Source organism: Lonchura striata, chromosome 29 (assembly GCF_046129695.1).
Source record: "Lonchura striata isolate bLonStr1 chromosome 29, bLonStr1.mat, whole genome shotgun sequence".
Lineage (NCBI taxonomy): Eukaryota > Metazoa > Chordata > Aves > Passeriformes > Estrildidae > Lonchura > Lonchura striata.
Window position 1 is genome coordinate 7,365,084 of NC_134631.1, and position 18,036 is coordinate 7,383,119.

General features: G+C 55.4%; 1 protein-coding gene across 1 annotated transcript in view; it reads left to right on the forward strand.

Moving 5' to 3' along the window:
* The window catches only part of LOC110468027 (uncharacterized), a 619,922-nt gene that overhangs the window by 214,421 nt on the left and 387,465 nt on the right, over nucleotides 1–18,036 (forward strand). Inside the window, 1 exon segment of the mRNA XM_077788935.1 lies at nucleotides 8,707–9,787. Coding sequence (XP_077645061.1) covers nucleotides 8,707–9,787 — 1,081 coding nt within the window.

Sequence of the window (18,036 nt, forward strand, 5' to 3'; positions counted from 1 at the left end):
GAAGGAAAGGGCCCCCGGCAGCTGGCAAGGCTGCACCGCTGCCCCGCACGCCCCGCGCCCCCAGCAAGGCGCTGCGCCCGGCGCTGGGCCCTGGAGACGGGGCAGCCCCGGGGACCGACGCTCCTGTCCCAGCCCTCCTCCAGCCCCCTCTCCCCTCTGCTGTGTACTCACCGCTTGCCGAGGCTCTACTGGGGCAGCGGCACCGGCCTGGGGCCTTTTATAGTTGCCCCCATTGTGACACGGCCCCTGTGCTGTCACAGAGCCCAGAGCGCATCACAGGCCAGCCCCGCCCGCCGTCCCAGCCCGGTCATGGAACTCATCATGGCCCCGATGCAGAGAAGAAAGGAACTGAAGTCTTTTTTTGCGTTTCAGGCTCTCTTATGTAGTTTGTCTCACAGCCACACAGCACTCCCCCTACCCCAGACTGGATGTGAGACTTCAAAAGGTGATGCATGTCATCTGCATCCTGTTCTGTTCAGCGCTTGAGACAAAACACCTCAACACCTCTTTCTGCTGCTGCTGGAAGGGGCAGATGACATGGCTTGAGCTATGCTTGTAGGAAGCTACCAAAACAGTAATAGCCTCTTCAGCTGCACACTCACTAGGCAGAGGAATTTACCTCAAGGCACATGTTGGACCTGAAGGCACATCTGGAAGTGAAAAAGCATCTTGAGAAAAAATATCTGCGTTTAGTCTCAGAGGAAGAATTTGAGCCACCTCAGAGCATTTCTGTTTTGTTCTATAATTTTGGGGTTGGCGGCTTTTTTTTTTTTTTTTTCTTTTTTTTGAGGGCATAATAATTGTAATAAACGCTACCAAATGTGAATTTCCTCTCTCCCTTCTTTGATGGAAGACAAGTAATGAAAAAGTGGCAATTGCTCGTTCTCTGCATCTTACTCCAACATTTGCTGTTATTAAAATTTGTATCTTCTTTTCACTAGTCCATCAGTTTGAGGTGATGTCTGCAAATGAATAATAATTTTTCTTACCACTGTATCCTCAGCTTTAAGAGGATTCTCTCCCTTTCATATTCAGATCTTTCATTTTCTGCTTTATGCATCCTTTAAAGACCAGAAGCCTTTTCCCTCTGCTTTTTAATTTACTTAGGAAAAGCACATTAATTAAACAGTTACATTTGGTTGGTTGAAGGTTGCCCATGATATTTATTTAGCTGGAGGTTTATCTGGCTGTCAGAATAACTCACTGGAGAGATCACAATTTTATAACAATGCTGGTCAACCAATGTGACCTTCAACAGGACCACCTGTGGTGAACCTTGTGAGCCCGCCTGTGGCACTCATCCCTGCCTTTTCTGGCATGATTTTATATGCTACTGCACCTCAGGCACACAGTATGTAACTTCTGTCAAGCCTTCAAGACACTAGAAGTGTGATTCTGGAAATGCTGATAAATATAAAAGATACGACTCAGAGACAGCCATGTTACCTCTTCTTCTAAGGTTTCCAGGCCTGTAAACGAGGGGGGACATGAACAACCAGACAATCAATTTATGGAACACTGAAAAGGTCAAGATATTGTAATATGCTGTATTGCACTGAATCTATGGGATATTAAAATTCAGATGGTTCATTCCTAGAAAATATTTGCAGTTGCACAAATAGAGAAGCACAGATTTCCACCATGGTGGCAATTACACAAACAAATGGATCTACTCCAATTACAGTTCGAGACAAACATCTTTGTGTGAGCTTCTTTGGAGCTTTTATATTTGGAGTACTGAGTTGTTCCACTCAAGCAGAGGAACTTAACCTGATACCAGGGATGGAAGGCTTCTTCCCTTCTTCTTTCTCATAAACAAAATGATGAGAAAACATTAACAGTCAGATCAACCTCTGCTAACCTTTTAACTTCAGCTGTTGATATGACTAAGTCAGGAGCCTCTGTTAGACTATTTTTACCTCTTATTTTCTTTCTCTCCTTTCTGATCCTTAATTTGCACTTGACATTTCAATTGATTTGTTGGGCTAAGGAATTTTGCCACTATTAGCTTTACTTTGACAAACCTCTCTTATTTTAGCATAGAGGGTCCCAGAAATTTAGCTAGGAGCCATTTTGACATAAGGGAAAGATCAGATTTCTGGTCTATGTGACCCTGTACATTTTACAGGCTTTTGAGGAAAAACTCCTTTTCTACAGGATGCAATTTCTAAACCTCTGGACATTGCTAGTCTAATCGACCCTAAGTGGTGACCAACATTTTTTAAATCCTTATCAAACTCTGGACCTGCAGCTACAACTGAGGCTGCAGCAGGAACACATGGAGCAGAAAGGATATTATATGTATCTCGCAGAAAATAGTCTTCTCAGTACATCCCTCCTCTCAGTGCTTGCTTATATTAAGCACTGAAAGTCACAGTTCTCTATACAGAGCAGAACCTGACTATTTAGAAAGGAAATAATTTAGCCAGCTAACCCAGACAGAGAATTGAGGCATTACTTCAGGAGAAATGAGGAAGGCGATGTCTGCCATTAGTCTTCAGTTACAAGAAGAAATAAATCCTGTCCCAAATTAAAGCAAGAGTTGCAGACCTCTTGCATTGTGACTACAAACAAAGTTGAAAGAGTATTCTGGCAAGAGCTTCTGAATTTAAATACAGAAATGACACAGGTCATGTGAGAACCAAAGAATGGAAACATTAATAAAGGAAGCAAAACCCTGTCCATGTCACTCCAAGATGTCTTCTGATATCCATGGCAGAATGGTGAGTTTGACAGAAACATTTATGTCTGCCAGGCAGATATCCAGTTATAGGAAAAAATTCTGTTTGCCTATGAAAACGCAGTTTTCAGTAAAAAAGATGAAAAGTAATTTTGAATGTATATAAACAATACAAAATCATTCTTCAGGATATCTTTATGTATCAGGAGGCACATCTTTTATAACACTTTTATTGCTATATTTGTGAATAACTGTTTTGCAGTGCTATTTTAACTCAAATAATTAAGCTTTCCTTCTGTTTTATGTTTAAAAGTTTGGGGGTTGGGGTTTTTTGGCATTTGGAAGCAAGTCAACTGGAGAGCATTTTCTGTGCCATCTGAGGTCAAAAGTAACAGCATGGAGTCAGAGAAGGCCATTCAGCAGGCAATTTGTATCCTCAGTTGGGTATCCCTTCTGTAGAATGCAGCTGGTATAAACTATACAGGGTCTGGGGCTACAGAAACAGCAGAAATTAAGAAAGTGAATTTTCTAGAAAAGCTTGAAGTATAGAAAACTTTGAGCATGCTGTTAAAGAAGTTGTGAGTTTGGTTCAGGGGACTGCAGAGATGATCCCTTCTTCAGTCATATTTCAGTTGTTAATACAAAAGGAAATAGATCTTTTGATCACTTTTTCCTGTTAATAATCTGTTTTTAAACACTTCTTATAGATTGTTTTGCACTCATAGTATGATAACAAACACAATTCTTGAAAAATTCAGCTACATGTGAAAATTAGATTTGGAAAAAATGGTGCTTCTTTACAAGTGTTGAAGTAGTTCTCTCTTCTTTGAGTAACTCCAGCTTTAGAGCAGGTATTTGAAAGTTACTAGTGAATCATACCTATGTCCTTCACCATTCTAAACAGACATCTGCACTTTGAGCCACTTTGGAAGCCTCAGCTGTTATGTGCAGTGCCTTCTCCATAAATAGCCAAAAGTTAGGGTGCTGGGGACTCCATCTTCACTGAGAAAATCCATTCTAAAACTTGCTGAAACTATTACTATCTAATCCCCAGTTTCTAAAGGTGTTTCTTTCTTTCCCCATTTATTCTTTGTACCCAGCCTGAGCTCTGGGGGTGCCAGGGGTTCTGGAGGTCCCATTTGTATTCCTAAAGCTGCCATAACCCCCTGGAGGAACTCTCCTGCAAAATTAGTTCTGCTCTCTGAGTCTATGGCTTCCACAGTCCCTTTTATTGGAATTATGTCTTTTAGAAATGCCTTAGTAAGTGATCCAGTGGTTGCTGAGCAGTCAGAATTGCTTTTGCCCCCCTGTTAGGTGAGATGGGGTCACCAGAAGATATTGAAGCCTTCCTGCTCAGGGCATTTCAGTGCCAGGCTCTTACAAGCACACACAGCTGTGCCGGTTGAGCTGACCATGGGGGTAACCTGCACTTTGTCTGATTCCCTTTCCTCAATAACAGCGTGTCTTGGAACTCTTTTCCCTTCTGCTGCCCTTGAAGAGCCATCCAGAAACACATTTTCTGCCTCAGGCCAGGCAATGTCTCCTGAATCTCCCCCAGGCTGGGTCTGGAGCTGTGTCACTTGAATGCAGTGCTGGGTTTCTTCCCAGCCCCTCTTTGGGCTGTTCAAGCAGGAGGCTGGGTTAAACCCTTCCCCTGTGCTCAGTTCTGAATCCTCCTGTGCCACTGAACAAGTTTCACACTGTAATAACCGAGCACTGCTCATCCATTGCGAGGCTCTTTTGGTGATCAAAGCTTGAACTTGATGGCAGACTGGAACAGTTGGAGATCCTGTTGTCGTCAGGTTTTGGGCCTGGGTCCCCGCTGAAGCTGTGGCTGCACAATTCTGCAGGCAATGAGGCCACTCTGGCCACTGGGTGAAACATTTTGGCCCAAGAATTCCTTTGGCATGGCCCTGTTTAACATTCACCTACAATTCCAATTTCTTTTCTGAGTCTGGAAGCGCCACAGCTGAGGCATCAGTATTTTTGGTTGTTCATTTTCTCAAGTTTTGCTCTCTTTCTCCTGTCCATACCACAGCATGGAGGCTGTCTGAGGTTAAAAAGTCCTACAGTGTTCTGGCTGGAACAGAGAATCCTCAATCCAGGCTGTGTAATTCCCTATTTATCCTCAAAATTGTCTCAGCTCCTTTTTGGTCCAGGGAAATGTTACTTCTGAGATTGCCCAGTGCCTCTCTGGGTCAATTCACCAGGAATCTTCAGTCCCAGTATTTCCCAAATATTTAACCTTTTTCTCCACCATTTACCATTTGTTTTTTTTTTTTCCCCCAATACTCAAAAGATATTTTTAGCCAGGAAATTCAGCCATTTCACAGGGGCTTTGTCTACCACTTTTTCTTGTCCTCCTCATTGGAGCCATCTGATTCCCTGACTGGCAGGATAGGAGTGCTGTAGGGAGACATCCCTGGCTCCAAAAGCACTGCCTTTAGCAGGGACTCCATACCAGGCTGTGAGCCCTTCCTTCCCTCCCCTGGAACAGGGTGTTGCTTTTAGACACCACTTGTCCTGGTTGCTTCCAAGTAATTTGGAGAGGCTCCACATCAAATTTTCCCCCTGGGGCTGCCCACACCTCTGGGTTCCCTTCAGCACAGGCCTTGCCAGACATTTGACCCAAAGGTACAGCAGCAATAGCCTCTGTATCACCTTTTACAATATTACAATGCCACCATCAAATTCCTTCCTAGTCAATTACAATCAGAGTAGGAAGAAAAAGAAATTAGTTTATTTCAAACCTACCCCTCACAGCTCCTAATAGCGATTGAACAAGTGATACCAGCTCAACTTTCCCATTTATTCCCTTAATAATGAAAACATTCCTTTACAATTTTCCCCCCTTAGGTGTAAGATTCCAAGTGGATGGAGAGGCCCCTGTGTCCATCAGGAGAGGCCTTCTCTGGATGCAGACCCAGCCTGAATGTTCTCCAGGGCTCCAGTGTGGTGGGTCCCCGGTGGGATGGGAGCTCAGAGAGCCCTGACAATCCATGTCCATGCAGGGGTGGACTTGCTCCTGCTGAGGGTGCTGCTGTCTGTGCTTGCAGTGTCCTTGTGGGCTGCAGCTGGAGCCCTGACTCCTTCCCAGGGGCTGTTTGGGTGGGCTCTGCCCTGGCCAGGAGGGCAATGCCTCTGCCAGGTGCTTGTGGCCGACCCCGTCATGCCCTGGGTGCTGGGGCTCCCTTGGGCCCTGGGGTTGATCCCTCAGGGCTGTGGGAACTCTGCCATGGCCTTTGCCTTCAGCTTGGCCTTTTGCTCATCCCTTCTTGCCTTCAGCTGCTGTGCCTTTGTGCCCAAGTGCTGCAGGGCCTTCTTGTGCCACTCCTGCAGCCCCGGTCACTGCCTGTGGGTGCTCATCCTCTGAGAGCTGCTGAGCTTTCTGCAAAACCTTTCCTTTCTGCAGGGACCCAAAGCAAATCCTGAACAGCAAATCCTGATCCTTCCATGTGCACTCTGCATTTCCCAGCTGTTCCTTTGTGTTCCCCGTTGTGCTCAGGGTCCCTGCCCAGCCCGTGTGGCAGAGCCGGTGCCTGTCCTGCCGCAGTGTCCAAAGGCGGCCCCCCCGGCGGGCAGGGCCGGCAGCTCCCCGGGGCCGGGCAGCGGCCGGGGCGTCCCGCAGCCTCCTGGGGGCCGGGGGCCACTGCCGGCCCTGCCCGGGGCTGGTGGGGTCAGGCAGCGCCCGGCGCTGAGCCCCGGCTGCCCCACAGCCCCGGCCCGGCCCCGCAGCTCCCCACAGGCCCCAGCCCGTGCTCCCGGTGCCGCACCTCTGCGCCCGGTGCTGCCGCTGCCAGCGCAGAGAAACCCCTGGCATCCTGACCTCCTGCTTTTCTTGTCTTGGGCAACTGGGAATTCAAAATATTAGCTGGCAAATTGTGAGGTTAAGACTCTGTGGAAAAACATCCCAATCCAGAGTATTTTTCTCTTCCTCCTCTTTGCTATCATCCTTTTTCTTACCACACAGATTCCTCCTGTTGCTTCTTGCCAGAACCATATTGCTGCACACTCCCCTTCACCTGATTCCTTCCCAGGACACGAATACCATCCATCCCCTGTTGTCTAAATGCCTTCTCCACTTTCCTTGTTGCCTCCCTGGGTGTCCATGTCCTTAATTAGCTCTGGGGGAATGTGCAAACTACCTCAACATTCTCCCAAGGGACCCTTCAGAGACATTTTGGGATCATCATCCCTTTGGCTAGGCCCCCTCCCTGTCTTTCCCTTTTCTCCCCTCCATGGGTGCCCTGCCATGTTCACTCCCCGAAGATCCCGGGCACTCACTGATGAGATTTTCAGTGCTCTCTCCCTGCTGACTCTTCACAGACCCCCCTGATGTGTCACTCGTCTGTCTCCTGATCACTCCCGGGTCCCCAATCAATCCCCGGTGCCGCCGCCAGCCAAGGGAGCTGATCACCCAAAGTGGGTGAGGCACCTTCAGCTGCCCTCCCTGCCCGCTGCCCTGGAGGGTGGAAGGAATTCGGGATGAGCCCCAGGGTGTGCGGAAAAATTGACATCACCAGACGATTCTGTCCACAGAGCAGACAGAGGAGTCCTGTAAATGGAATTTCATTCCTAAAAATGGGAGAGGCCATGGGACATTCCCCATGGGATATCTCCAATTGTTGGAGGACACAGTCTCTTTTTCATCTGAACTTTCTTGGCCACATCTCCCTCTGCTCTCCCCACTGGCTGAAGCACTTGACAGGTACAGACTTCCCAATCCACCTACTACATACCCACCTTGATATGTTCCCTGCTGTTATATAGCAAACGATATTCATGGCTCTGTTAAGTCTTTGTTGTTCTTCTGGAAGTTCATGAATAGGGAAGGACCTTGGCTGAGCAGCAGTTTGTGTCATCAATTGATAACATTTTCTGAAACTGATGGTGTCTCCTGTCATTTCCTTTTTTACAGCTCCCTGGCCCTATGTCCGAGCAGATTCAGAGCATCTGTTTGTAAAGACACTTTCCTGTTGTTCCTTCCATGGGGTCCCCCGTTTGTGGGACATCCCCCCTGGAGCAGGGTGTCCCCTCTGTGCTGCAGCCCCAGGGCTCGGGCAGAGCTCAGCCAATCAGAGCCCGCGGCGCTGATGACTCACCAGTTGCCAGGCAGACTCGCAGCTCCCCGCGTTCCCCACCTGGACCCACCTGCGCCCCCCCTCGGCCCCATGGCCCCGCGAGGGGAATTTGGGGAGGTGGGAGTGGGGCAGCGCCAAGGCCGGGCCCCCCCGCGCTGTCCTGGCGGGAGCGGCTGCAGTGGGGACCGAGTGCGGGCGGGAGCGGCCGAGAGCCCAGCGCTGCCCCAGCCCGACCTGCCCCAGCTCCATCCCTGCCCCTGCGCTGGGATGCTGTGGGTGTGGGGGGAAGAGGGAGCCGGCAGTGGGTGCTGGGCCTGGGGGCAGGAGGAGAAGGGAAGGAGAAGCAGGCTTGAGGAACAAAATGGTCAAACGATGCAGGTGGCAGGAGAGGGTGGGATTGTGCAGGAGAAGGAGGAATAGCAGGAGGAAGAGGAGTGTGAGGAAGAGTAGAGACACAAGAGGAGGAGGAGAAGGAGCAGAAAGAGGAAGCAGCAGAAGGTTCCACCACTCCCTGTGTCTGCAGCCTCCCCCAGCCCCAGGAGCGCTGCTCTCTCCACATGCAGCAGGTGACTGTGGAAGTGGATCCATGATTTTCACGGGGTTAATCTTGGTGTTTCTGAGCTTGCTTGGGCTAAATGTTGGTGCTTTGGTTTTATGTGGCAGCTGAATCTTTATATTTTGGAGGAGGTTTTTGCTGAGCTGTGATGTTTGGGGAGGTTTTGATTTGTGTCTTAAAGTTTGTGGGATTTTTGGGCTGAATCTTGGTGTTTTGGAGGTTCTTACAGACACAAGATTCCCAATGACTTCCTGAGATGAACTTGGGAAGAAGGAACTTCCAGTCCAAGCAGCTCTCCTCTTGTTTTTCCCTCAAACCAGGATTTGTCATTCCCTGGGTGTGGCTGGATGGAGGAGGAGGAAAAGCCCCGGAGATGCTGCAGGAGGAGGAGCTGCAAACCCAGCCCAGGGAGCTTCAGGGAGGAAAGAGCCCCCCTGAGCCAGGAAGGCTGGCGGAGATCCAGGCGGAGCTCGGAGCTGGTGGAGAAGCCTCATGGCAGGGAGAAGCCCCACAAGTGCTTGGAATGTGGGAAGGGTTTCAGCTGGAGCTACCAACTGATCGAGCACCAGAGGATCCACACTGGGGAGAGGCCCTACGAGTGTGGGGAGTGTGGGAAGAGGTTTCGGACCAGCTCCAATCTCCTCAAACATGAGCGGAGTCACACAGAGGAGAGGCCCTTCCGCTGCCCCGACTGCGGGAAGGGCTTCAAGCACAACTCCTACCTCACCGTGCACCGGCGCATCCACACTGGGGAGAGGCCCTACGAGTGTGGGAAGTGTGGGAAGGGTTTCAAAGACATGTCTGGCCTGAATGAGCACCAGGTGGTCCACACTGGGGAACGGCCCTTTGAGTGCTTGGAATGTGGGAAGAGCTTTGGGAGGAGGTCAGGCCTGAGAAAACACCAGCGCATCCACACTGGGGAGAGGCCCTACATGTGTGGGGAGTGTGGGAAGAGGTTTCAGACCAGCTCCAATCTCCTCAGACACGAGCAGATTCACACAGAGGAGAGGCCCTTCCGCTGCCCTGACTGCGGGAAGGGCTTCAAGCAAAACTCCCACCTCACCATGCACCGGCGCATCCACACCGGGGAGAGGCCCTACGAGTGTGGGAAGTGTGGGAAGGGCTTCAGACACAGGTCTGGCCTGATCGAGCACCAGGTGATCCACACTGGGGAACGGCCCTATGAGTGCTTGGAATGTGGGGAGAGGTTTCGGTGGAGCTCAGACTTTAGAACACACCAGCGCATCCACACTGGGGAGAGGCCCTACGAGTGTGGGGAGTGTGGGAAGAGCTTTCGGACCAGCTCCAGTGTCCTCCTACATGAGCGGATTCACACAGAGGAGAGGCCCTACCGCTGCCCCGACTGCGGGAAGGGCTTCAAGCGAAACTCCCACCTCACTGAGCACCAGCGCATCCACACCGGGGAGAGGCCCTACAAGTGTGGGAAGTGTGGGAAGAACTTCTCCATGAGCTCAAACTTGACCCAGCACCAACAGAGGCACCACTAAGGGAAGCCCTGTAAGTGCCCCGAGTGAGGGAAGAGCTTGGAGTGAGGGAAGAGCTTGGTGCGCTGCTGCAGCTCCATCCCCCATGGGAGGATCAGGCCTGGATGATCCCCAGTGACCCCCGTTGGGCAGAGCCCTGATGATCCGTGTTCCTGGTGATCCCTGTTTGGTGTGGGGAAGGTGTTGGCTTTTTCTCCTTATGCTGCTGTGATTTTGGTGGGTTCCCATGGATGGGGGATGGGAGGTGAGTGGGGGTCCTGGTGCACTGGGGGGGCTCATGGCTCGGGGGGCCCCAGTGCTTTTGGGGGGATCGGTGAACAGGGGAAGCAGGTAATGGGGGGGTCCCAGTAAACTGGGGGAGACCCTGATGATAACAGGGGGTCCTGGGAGATAACGGGGCGGGTGGGGGGGGGGGGGAAAGACCAAACCCTAAGGGACTCCCCTGGTGCTGGTGAACCCCCCAAGCCCCCTCAGTGCTTGGGGTCCCCCCCAGTCACAGCACTGTTCCTGGGGGTCCCACAGCTCTGGGGGGATCAAAGGGGAGGGGATGGAACCTCCGTCATGGGTGGGGGACACAAAGGGGAATCCAGGCCCAGTGCTTGGGGGGGTCAGAGCACGAGGGGGGCCCGGTCCCTGTCCCGGTGCATGGGGGTGGTGCTGCCCGGGGGTACCGGTGCCTGGGGGGTTCCCAGGGTTTGAGGGGGGTTCGGTCCCTATCCCGGTGCCTGGTGAGGGGGGGACAGTGCCCGGGGGGCTCCCACTGCTCGGTAATTGGGGGGTGTCGGAATCCAGGACATTCCTCTGGCTGCCAGGATGGCTCGAGACCCTGGCAGTGGGCTCAGAGACCTTGGCACGGTGTCAAGAACAACAGTGGCTTTGGTTTTAGCCCCTGGAGAAAATTGCCAACTTTGTATGAGGAATTACAAAATACAAGGGTTTGAGTAGCGTGGTAGGTGAATTAACACAGGGTGGAAAAGTAAAATTTTAGGGTTTTACAATACGGGGTTTAAGGGAAGAAGATGGAGGGATTTGGGCGTGTCCTGACTTTCTTCTCCTTCTTCTTGCCCTCCATGTCTTGCTGAGATGATGACACTATTCTATTCACTGTCCAACATAAATTATAGATATTGGCACGTTAATGTAAACACAGTACAGGTAGTTTTTAGTGTAAAAGGCAAACAGCGCCCTGAGGGCAGGGAGGCTGCCACAGACCGAGCTGCCAGACACAGCTCAGCAGAGCAGACAAAGCGTGTTAGAGACAAGGGAAAATAAACGGCCCTGAGAAGCAAAGCTCCACATCTCGACTCCTTCTCTGCCCGCGTGGGCTGGGAGAAAAGGACTTTTCACAATCTCGGGGTCATCTCGACCACCAGAAAACTGAGGGAGGGTTTCCACTCGTCCCAGTGCCCGGTGAGGGGGGGTCAGGGCTCGACGGGGTTCGGGGGCACTGAAGGGGGTGCGGGTGCGGTTTTTGGGGGGTCCTGGCACCCCCCTGGGCAGGGTCAGTGCTCAGCAGCGGGGGCTGCCTGGGGACCCCCCCGGCCCCCAAATCCCAGCCGGGTCTCCTGCAGGGCACTGAGGGGAGGCTCGTTCACCCCCCTGCCCCCACCAGCGTCGCCACACGCCTTCCCAAAGTGTCCCCAAGTGCTCCCAAAGTGCCATCAGGATGTCCCCGAGTCTCTGCAGAGGTGACACCAGCCTGATTACAGCCCAGTGGTGATGTTGCTCTGTGCACAGCAGCCTCGGGATGTCCTCCATGGCTCTTTGGCACTGCTCGGCCACCACGCGGCCACCGTGGCCAGGAGAGGGACAGAAGAAGAGGGTGTTGATGTCCCCAAGTGTCCCCAGCAGGTGACGCGTGGCCAGGCGGGCACTGGCCTCCCACAGCTGCTCAGCCTCGGTCACTGTGGCCACCAAGGCCACACGGAAATCAGGGGACACCTCCATTGTCCCCTCCAGGGCAGCCTCGATGTCCCCGAGCCGGCGCTGCAGCTCCCGGGGGAACGCGGTGGCTTCGTCACACGCGGCCACCAAGTCCCCCAGCAGCCCCAGGTGCAGCTCCAGCCGCTGTCCGCTCCTGGTGGCCGCATCCCTGCAGGCGTCGCGGAGCTTGGTGGCCCCCTTGGCCAGCCGGGCCCAGCTGTCCATGAGCCTATCCAGGACACACTGCCAGGCACTGGCCAGGGCTCTCACATCGGCCCAGGTGGTCCCTGGGGTGTCCCCGAGGTGGGCCAGGGTCCAGCCCAGGGAGGGGACAGGGCGATGGCCCAGGGAGGGGACAGGGCGGTGGCACAGGTAGGGGACACGGTAGTGGCGCAGGGCGTCCTGGAGGTGAAAGATCAAGGTCCCCACAGCCACGCGCAGGAACTCTGGGGACACGGCCAGCAGCACATCCCTGTGCGGCCTGGCCACGGTGGCCGTCAGTTCTCTCAGGGTGGCCACCAGCTTGCCCAGTGTGGCCACCACGGCCACCATCGCCTCCAGCAGCTGGTGGGGGGACAGCTTGGGAGGGGACAAGGGAGGTGTCAGGGACCTGGTGGCACTTGTGGCCTCCTACAGTGGCCCCTGTGCCCTCCCAGGGTTCCATTGTCCCCTCCCTGGAGGGCTCTGCTGTCCCCTCTGTCCCTTTGCCACCCCCTCATCCCCCACTGTCCCTCCCTGTTCCCTCCTGCCACCTTCAGTCCCCTCCACCCCTCTGCCCCCCCCCCGTGTCCCCACTGTCCCCTCCTGCCACGCCTCTGTCCCTCTGCCACCCGTGTGCCCCCAGTCCCCTCCCGCCCCCAAGCCGGGATTGTCGCACCTCGTGGGGCTCCATGGCTGCTGGGGACACTCCGGGGAGGGGACACGGCCGGGGACACTTGGGGACACGCGGGAACATGGCTGGGGAGGGAAAACAGGAAGAGGTGACATCATCGCCCCGGCCCCGCCCCACCTTTGGCCGCTTTTGGGGAGTCCTGAGGAGATTTTGGGGAAGTCCTAGGTGAGCTTTAGGGGGTCCCAGGTGAGGGTTTGGAGGGTCCCAGAGGAGAATTCCCAATGATTTGTGGTTTCCCAGCTGCCCAGGTGAGGTCTGGGGGTCCCAGGAGAAGTTTGGGGGTCTCAGGTGAGAGTTTGGGGGGTTCCAGGTGAGGTTTGGGGGTCCCAGGTGAGGTTTGCAGGGTCCTGAGGAGATTTTGGAGGGGTGCAGGTGAGCTTTAGGGTGTCCCAGGTGAGAATTCCCAAAGATTTGGGGGTTCCCAGGTGAAAACAGCTCCGGGGGACCGAGGGGGGAGGGGCTGGGGAGGTTTCGGGGTGTGTCCCATGGGTGGGGGAGGGGCGGTGAGGGAGGGTCTGGGGGAATTTGGGGGGGTGGGTGGGGGCAGGACGAACCCCCAGACACTGACCCCGCCCCCTTTGGGCCCCGCCCCGTGTTTTAGCCCCGCCCCTCGCTGCTGGACACGCCCACCGAGCGCCCCGCCCCCTCAGGCCCCGCCCCTCCCCATTCCCAGCTCCGCGTTCTGGCCCCGCCCCTCCTGAGGCCCCGCCCCAATCCGCCTTGGCCCCGCCCCATAGTAGATAGTTTTATCAATGGAAACCAAGAATCGCCACAAATCGACCCAAAAATTCAAACCCGGGGGAGTGGGGGAGCAGGACCACACCTGTGATGTCACGGGGGAGGGGCCAGGTGGGCTTTGGGGGGGGTCCAAATGAGTTTGGGGGGTCCCTGGTGTTCCTGGGTGGGTCCAAGTGGGTTTTGGGTGGGCCCAGGTGGTTTTTGGGGGGATCCAGGTGTCCTTGAGGGAGGTTCAGATGTCCCAGGGGTGATCCAGGTGTCCCTGAGGCATTTCCAGGTGGTTTTGGGCGTGTCCCAGGTGTTTTTTGGGGGAATCCAGGTGTGCCTGGGGGTTCCTGCTGTGTTCAGGAGGCATCCAGGTGTGCCTGGGAGGGGTCTCAGGTATCCTGGGGGCAGTTCCAGGTGTTCCTCCATGGCTCCAGGTGTTTTTTGGAGGGATCCTGGTGTCCTGGGTGGATCCAGGTGTGTCTGGGCGGGGTGCAGATGCCCAGGTGTTCTGGGAACTGGTGATCCAGGTGGGCAGGCACCCCAACATCTGGGTGGGCTGAGACTCAGGTATGAGGGATCTAGGTGAGAGGAAAGCAGGTGTGAGGGTTCCAGGTGCCCAGGTGTGGGTGGGACCTGGTTATCCAGGTGTGATGTCACCTGGTTATGACATCACCCACCTACCCAGGTGTGACATCACCTCTCCACTCAGGTGTGGTGTCACCTGGTTATGACCTCACCCCCACCCAGGTGTGACATCACCAGCTCACCTGGCCATGACATCACCTGTCCACACACCCCTCCTGCCCAGCTGTGACATCATCCAGGTGTGTGACCTCCAGGCTCATCTGGGTGTGACATCACTGTCGTGCCCACCTGTCCCCTCCCCTGTCACCTCTCCAGCCCACCAGGTGTGATGTCACCAACTCCACCAGGTGTGATGTCACTCCACCAGGTGTGATGTCACTAAATCCACCAGGTGTGATGTCACCTCACCAGCTGTGATGTTCCCCCCCGTCCCCAGGTGTCTCATCCCCCAGATGTGATAATGTCACGCACGTGACATCACCGTGTCCCTGCACAGGTGGCTCTGTGTCCCTGCACCCACCCAGGTGTGACATCACCTGTGCCAAGGTGTGACATCCGTCCCTAGCTGTAACATTACCTGTGCCCAGGTGTCACCCAGGTGTTACTCAGGTGTTACTGAGGTGTGATGTACCTGTGTCCAGGTGTGCCAGGTGTCACTCAGATGTGGCTCAGGTGTCACTCAGGTGTCACTCAGATGTGGCTCAGGTGTTGCTCAGGGGTCACTCAGGTGTCTCTCAGGTGTCACTCAGGTGTACCATGTGTCACCCAGGTGTCACTCAGGTGTGCAAGGTGTCACTCAGGTGTCACTCAGGTGTCAGGTGTGCCAGGTGTCGCTCAGGTGTCACCCAGGTGTCACTCAGGTGTGCCATGTGTCACTCAGGTGTCACTCAGGTGTGCCAGGTGTCGCTCAGGGGTCACTCAGGTGTCACTCAGGTGTCACTCAGGTGTGCCATGTGTCACCCAGGTGTCACTCAGGTGTGCCAGCTGTCCCCGCACAGGTGCCCCGGTGCCTGACGAAGCCGTCCCTCCACACGAAGGTGCGCTCGCAGGTGCTGCGGGTGCAGGGCCGCAGCCCGGGGTGGGTTCCATGTCTCGGCAGCGCTGTTTCATCCCGAAGCGCTCGCGGCGCTGCGCGCAGGTGAAGGCCGCGGGCCCAGGTGCGGGTTCAGGCGCCGCTCGCGCTGCGCTGCGAGAACGCCTTCCCGCAGTGGCACAAAACACCTCGGCCGAGCCGCACCAGCTCACCTGGGCGGCAGGTGAGGGCTGCGAGGGGCGGGACCCGCCCCCGCCGTGCGGGGCGCGCTGCGGGCGGCTCCGGGATTCGCCATCCGGGCGGGTCTGCGCGAAATTCCCGAATATTTGTGTGCGATTCCGGCGGTTCTGTGCAAAATGCCCAGCTCTTTGTGCGAAATTCTGCCGGTTCTGGTGGAAATTTTCTTTTGTGTATTAGGACTTTCTTTATGCTGCCATCTGTGGTTTTGCAATCTTTCCCCGGCTGCAGCTTGTGGTCTTTTATAACTTTGAGAATATTTTTATACAAGCACAACTTATTACCTGTACACTTTACGTAAGCACGAATAATTCCATAACATATATTACAGTAGGGCTGCAGAAATCCTCCTGCAGATCCATGGGGATGCAGAGATCCCCTGTTGGAATCTGTGGTATTGATGGTTCCAAGATTGTAGGAAGTCTCTGTCAGCCCTGCTGCCAAAGAAGAAGTAATAAATCGTCTGTGCTGGTTTCAAGGTTGTTTATTCTGTTTATCTCTAACATGTTCTGCTGCCCTGCCGCAGCTCTGTCCTGCAAGGCAGCGTGTGGGGCTCTGTCCTCAGTGGGATGTTACAAACATTAAATACCAGAAACTACCTGTGCTATATTTACAATAATGTGCCAATATCTGTCACCTACGTTGAACAGTGTGTCCCCAGCCTAAACCAACAGAAAAATGCCAAAACTACAGTGAAACATGGAGGGCATGAAGAAGAAAAAGGACAAGACACATGCAATTTCTTCCATCTTGTCCCCTTTGGGCCACTTATCGAGAATCCTAAAATTTTACTTTTGCACACGTGCCATACTTTCTTATTACTTATATCAAACAGAGCTTGTAATTCATCCTGTAAGATTGAAAACTCTTTTCCATCGACAGAGATCAGAGACAGTGTCTATGGGGGGTCTGTACAGGGGGGTTCCTGACCCCTGCCAGGGACCCAGGACTTCAGGGCAGCCAAAGCGACGCCCTGGACTGCCACAATCCCCCTGCAGGTCCATGGGGATGCAGAGATCCCCTGCAGTTCCATGGGGATGCAGAGATCCCCTGCAGCCCCTGCAGGAGCCGGGCTGGAGCTCGGCGATGCCTGAGAGGAGGCTGTGAGCCCGCGGGCAGAGGGGCCCCGCTGGAGCAGCCTGTCCTGGCAGGACTGAGCCCGTGGCACAGTGACCCACGCTGCAGCACTCGGAGGGGGCTGTGCCCAGGGGATGGACTCCGCTCCGAGAAGTTCCTGGAGAAGTCTCGGCCGGGAGAGAGCGCAGGGTGCAGCAGGGAACGACTCCTGTCCCTGAGCAGAGGGAGAAGCCCCGGGGGATGAGCTGAGCATGGCCCCATTCCCTGTCTCCTGCCCTGCCGGGGGAGGAGGTGCAGCTGGGAGCAGGGAGGCGTGGGGAAAGCGGCATTTAAGGCTCTGCACTGACTTCTCCTTCTCCTGCTCCGAGTCTTTGGAGTTTTCTGCCAGAAATCTCTCCCCTGCCCCACCCACCCACAGGGCTTGGGGCAGGTTTCCCTTTTCGGGGGAAATCAAAGCGAAGCACTGATGCGCTAACGAGGGGCAGGAGAAGTGAGGCTCCTGGGCTTCCCGCAGAGGCGGAGGCACGGGAGGCGCAGGGCCGGGAAAGCCGTGGCGGGAGGCGCGGAGAAGTTTGTTTGTGTGGGCAGCTCAATCCCGGCTCGGCCCGGGCCCGTGCCGGGGCTGTTCCTCATCTCCGGCTTTCCCCTCACGCAGCCCGGGGGCGCCGAGAGCGCGGGGCGAGGCGGGGCCGTGCGCAGAGCCCGCCCCGAGCTCGCTGCCATTGGCCGCCGGTGCCGTCAGTCGCGGTTGCGGCGCGCTGATTGGTGGGAGCGGGGCGCGGCGCGGCCCCGGCGGCGGGCTGAGGGCGGCCGTGGCCGCGCAGCGCCGCCATTGGCCGAGCGGCTGTGCGGGCCCGGCAGCGGCGGCAGCGGCCGGAGCGCGGTGAGGCGGCGGCGGCGGAGCTCGGAGGCGGCCCCGGCGCAGGTGGGAGCCGCGCCGGGCTCTGCGGGGGCTCGGGGCCGGCTGCGGGCGGAGGGGGCGGCAGGGGGCTCCGGCGGCTCGCCGGTGCCGTGTCCGGCCCGTGCCGGCCCCGGGCTGAGGGCGCTGCGGGAGCGGCTGCCCGCGGTCTCCTTCCCGCCGGGGCCGGGCAGGAGCCGCTGCCGGAGCAGCGCTGGCTCGGCCCGGCTGCTGTGGGTAGGACAGAGGGGCTGCCCCGCGGCCGGGAGCGGGCGGGGAAATTCCCGTCGCCGGAGGTTTGTGTGCCCGGCGGAGAGCGAGGAGTCCTGTCAAAGTGACTTTATTGCCGAGCAGGGGCAGAGGCCGTGGGGCATTTGCCGTGCGCTCTCTGCCGTGCTTGTAGTCCGCAGCCTCCTTTTTATCCTCATTTTCCCGGCCGCATCTCCCTCTGCCTTTGCCCACCGGCTGAGTTCCTTGGAAGGTTCAGACTTCCCGATGCGCCTGGAGCCTGTCCTCGTTAATGTGCACCCTCCTTTTGTAGAACAGCCGATATTCATGGCTCTGTTAAGTCTTTGTGCTTCTCCTCGAAGTTTGGGAATGTAGCGGGACTTTGAGTAGCCGTCTGGGTCAATTTGTAACATTTATTGGACCTGATGGTTTCTCCCCTTCTCTACAAGTGCCTGGCCCTATCTCTAGGCAGATTCACTCCTTGACTCTGTTTTGTTCTTCCCGGGTCCTCTTTGGTTTTGGGATTATTCTCGGTGCCCTCATTCCCTGTCCTTTTGTAGCCGTTTGTGGATCAGGAGGCCTGGCTGCCACCTGCATGCCCTGGCTCAGCTGCTG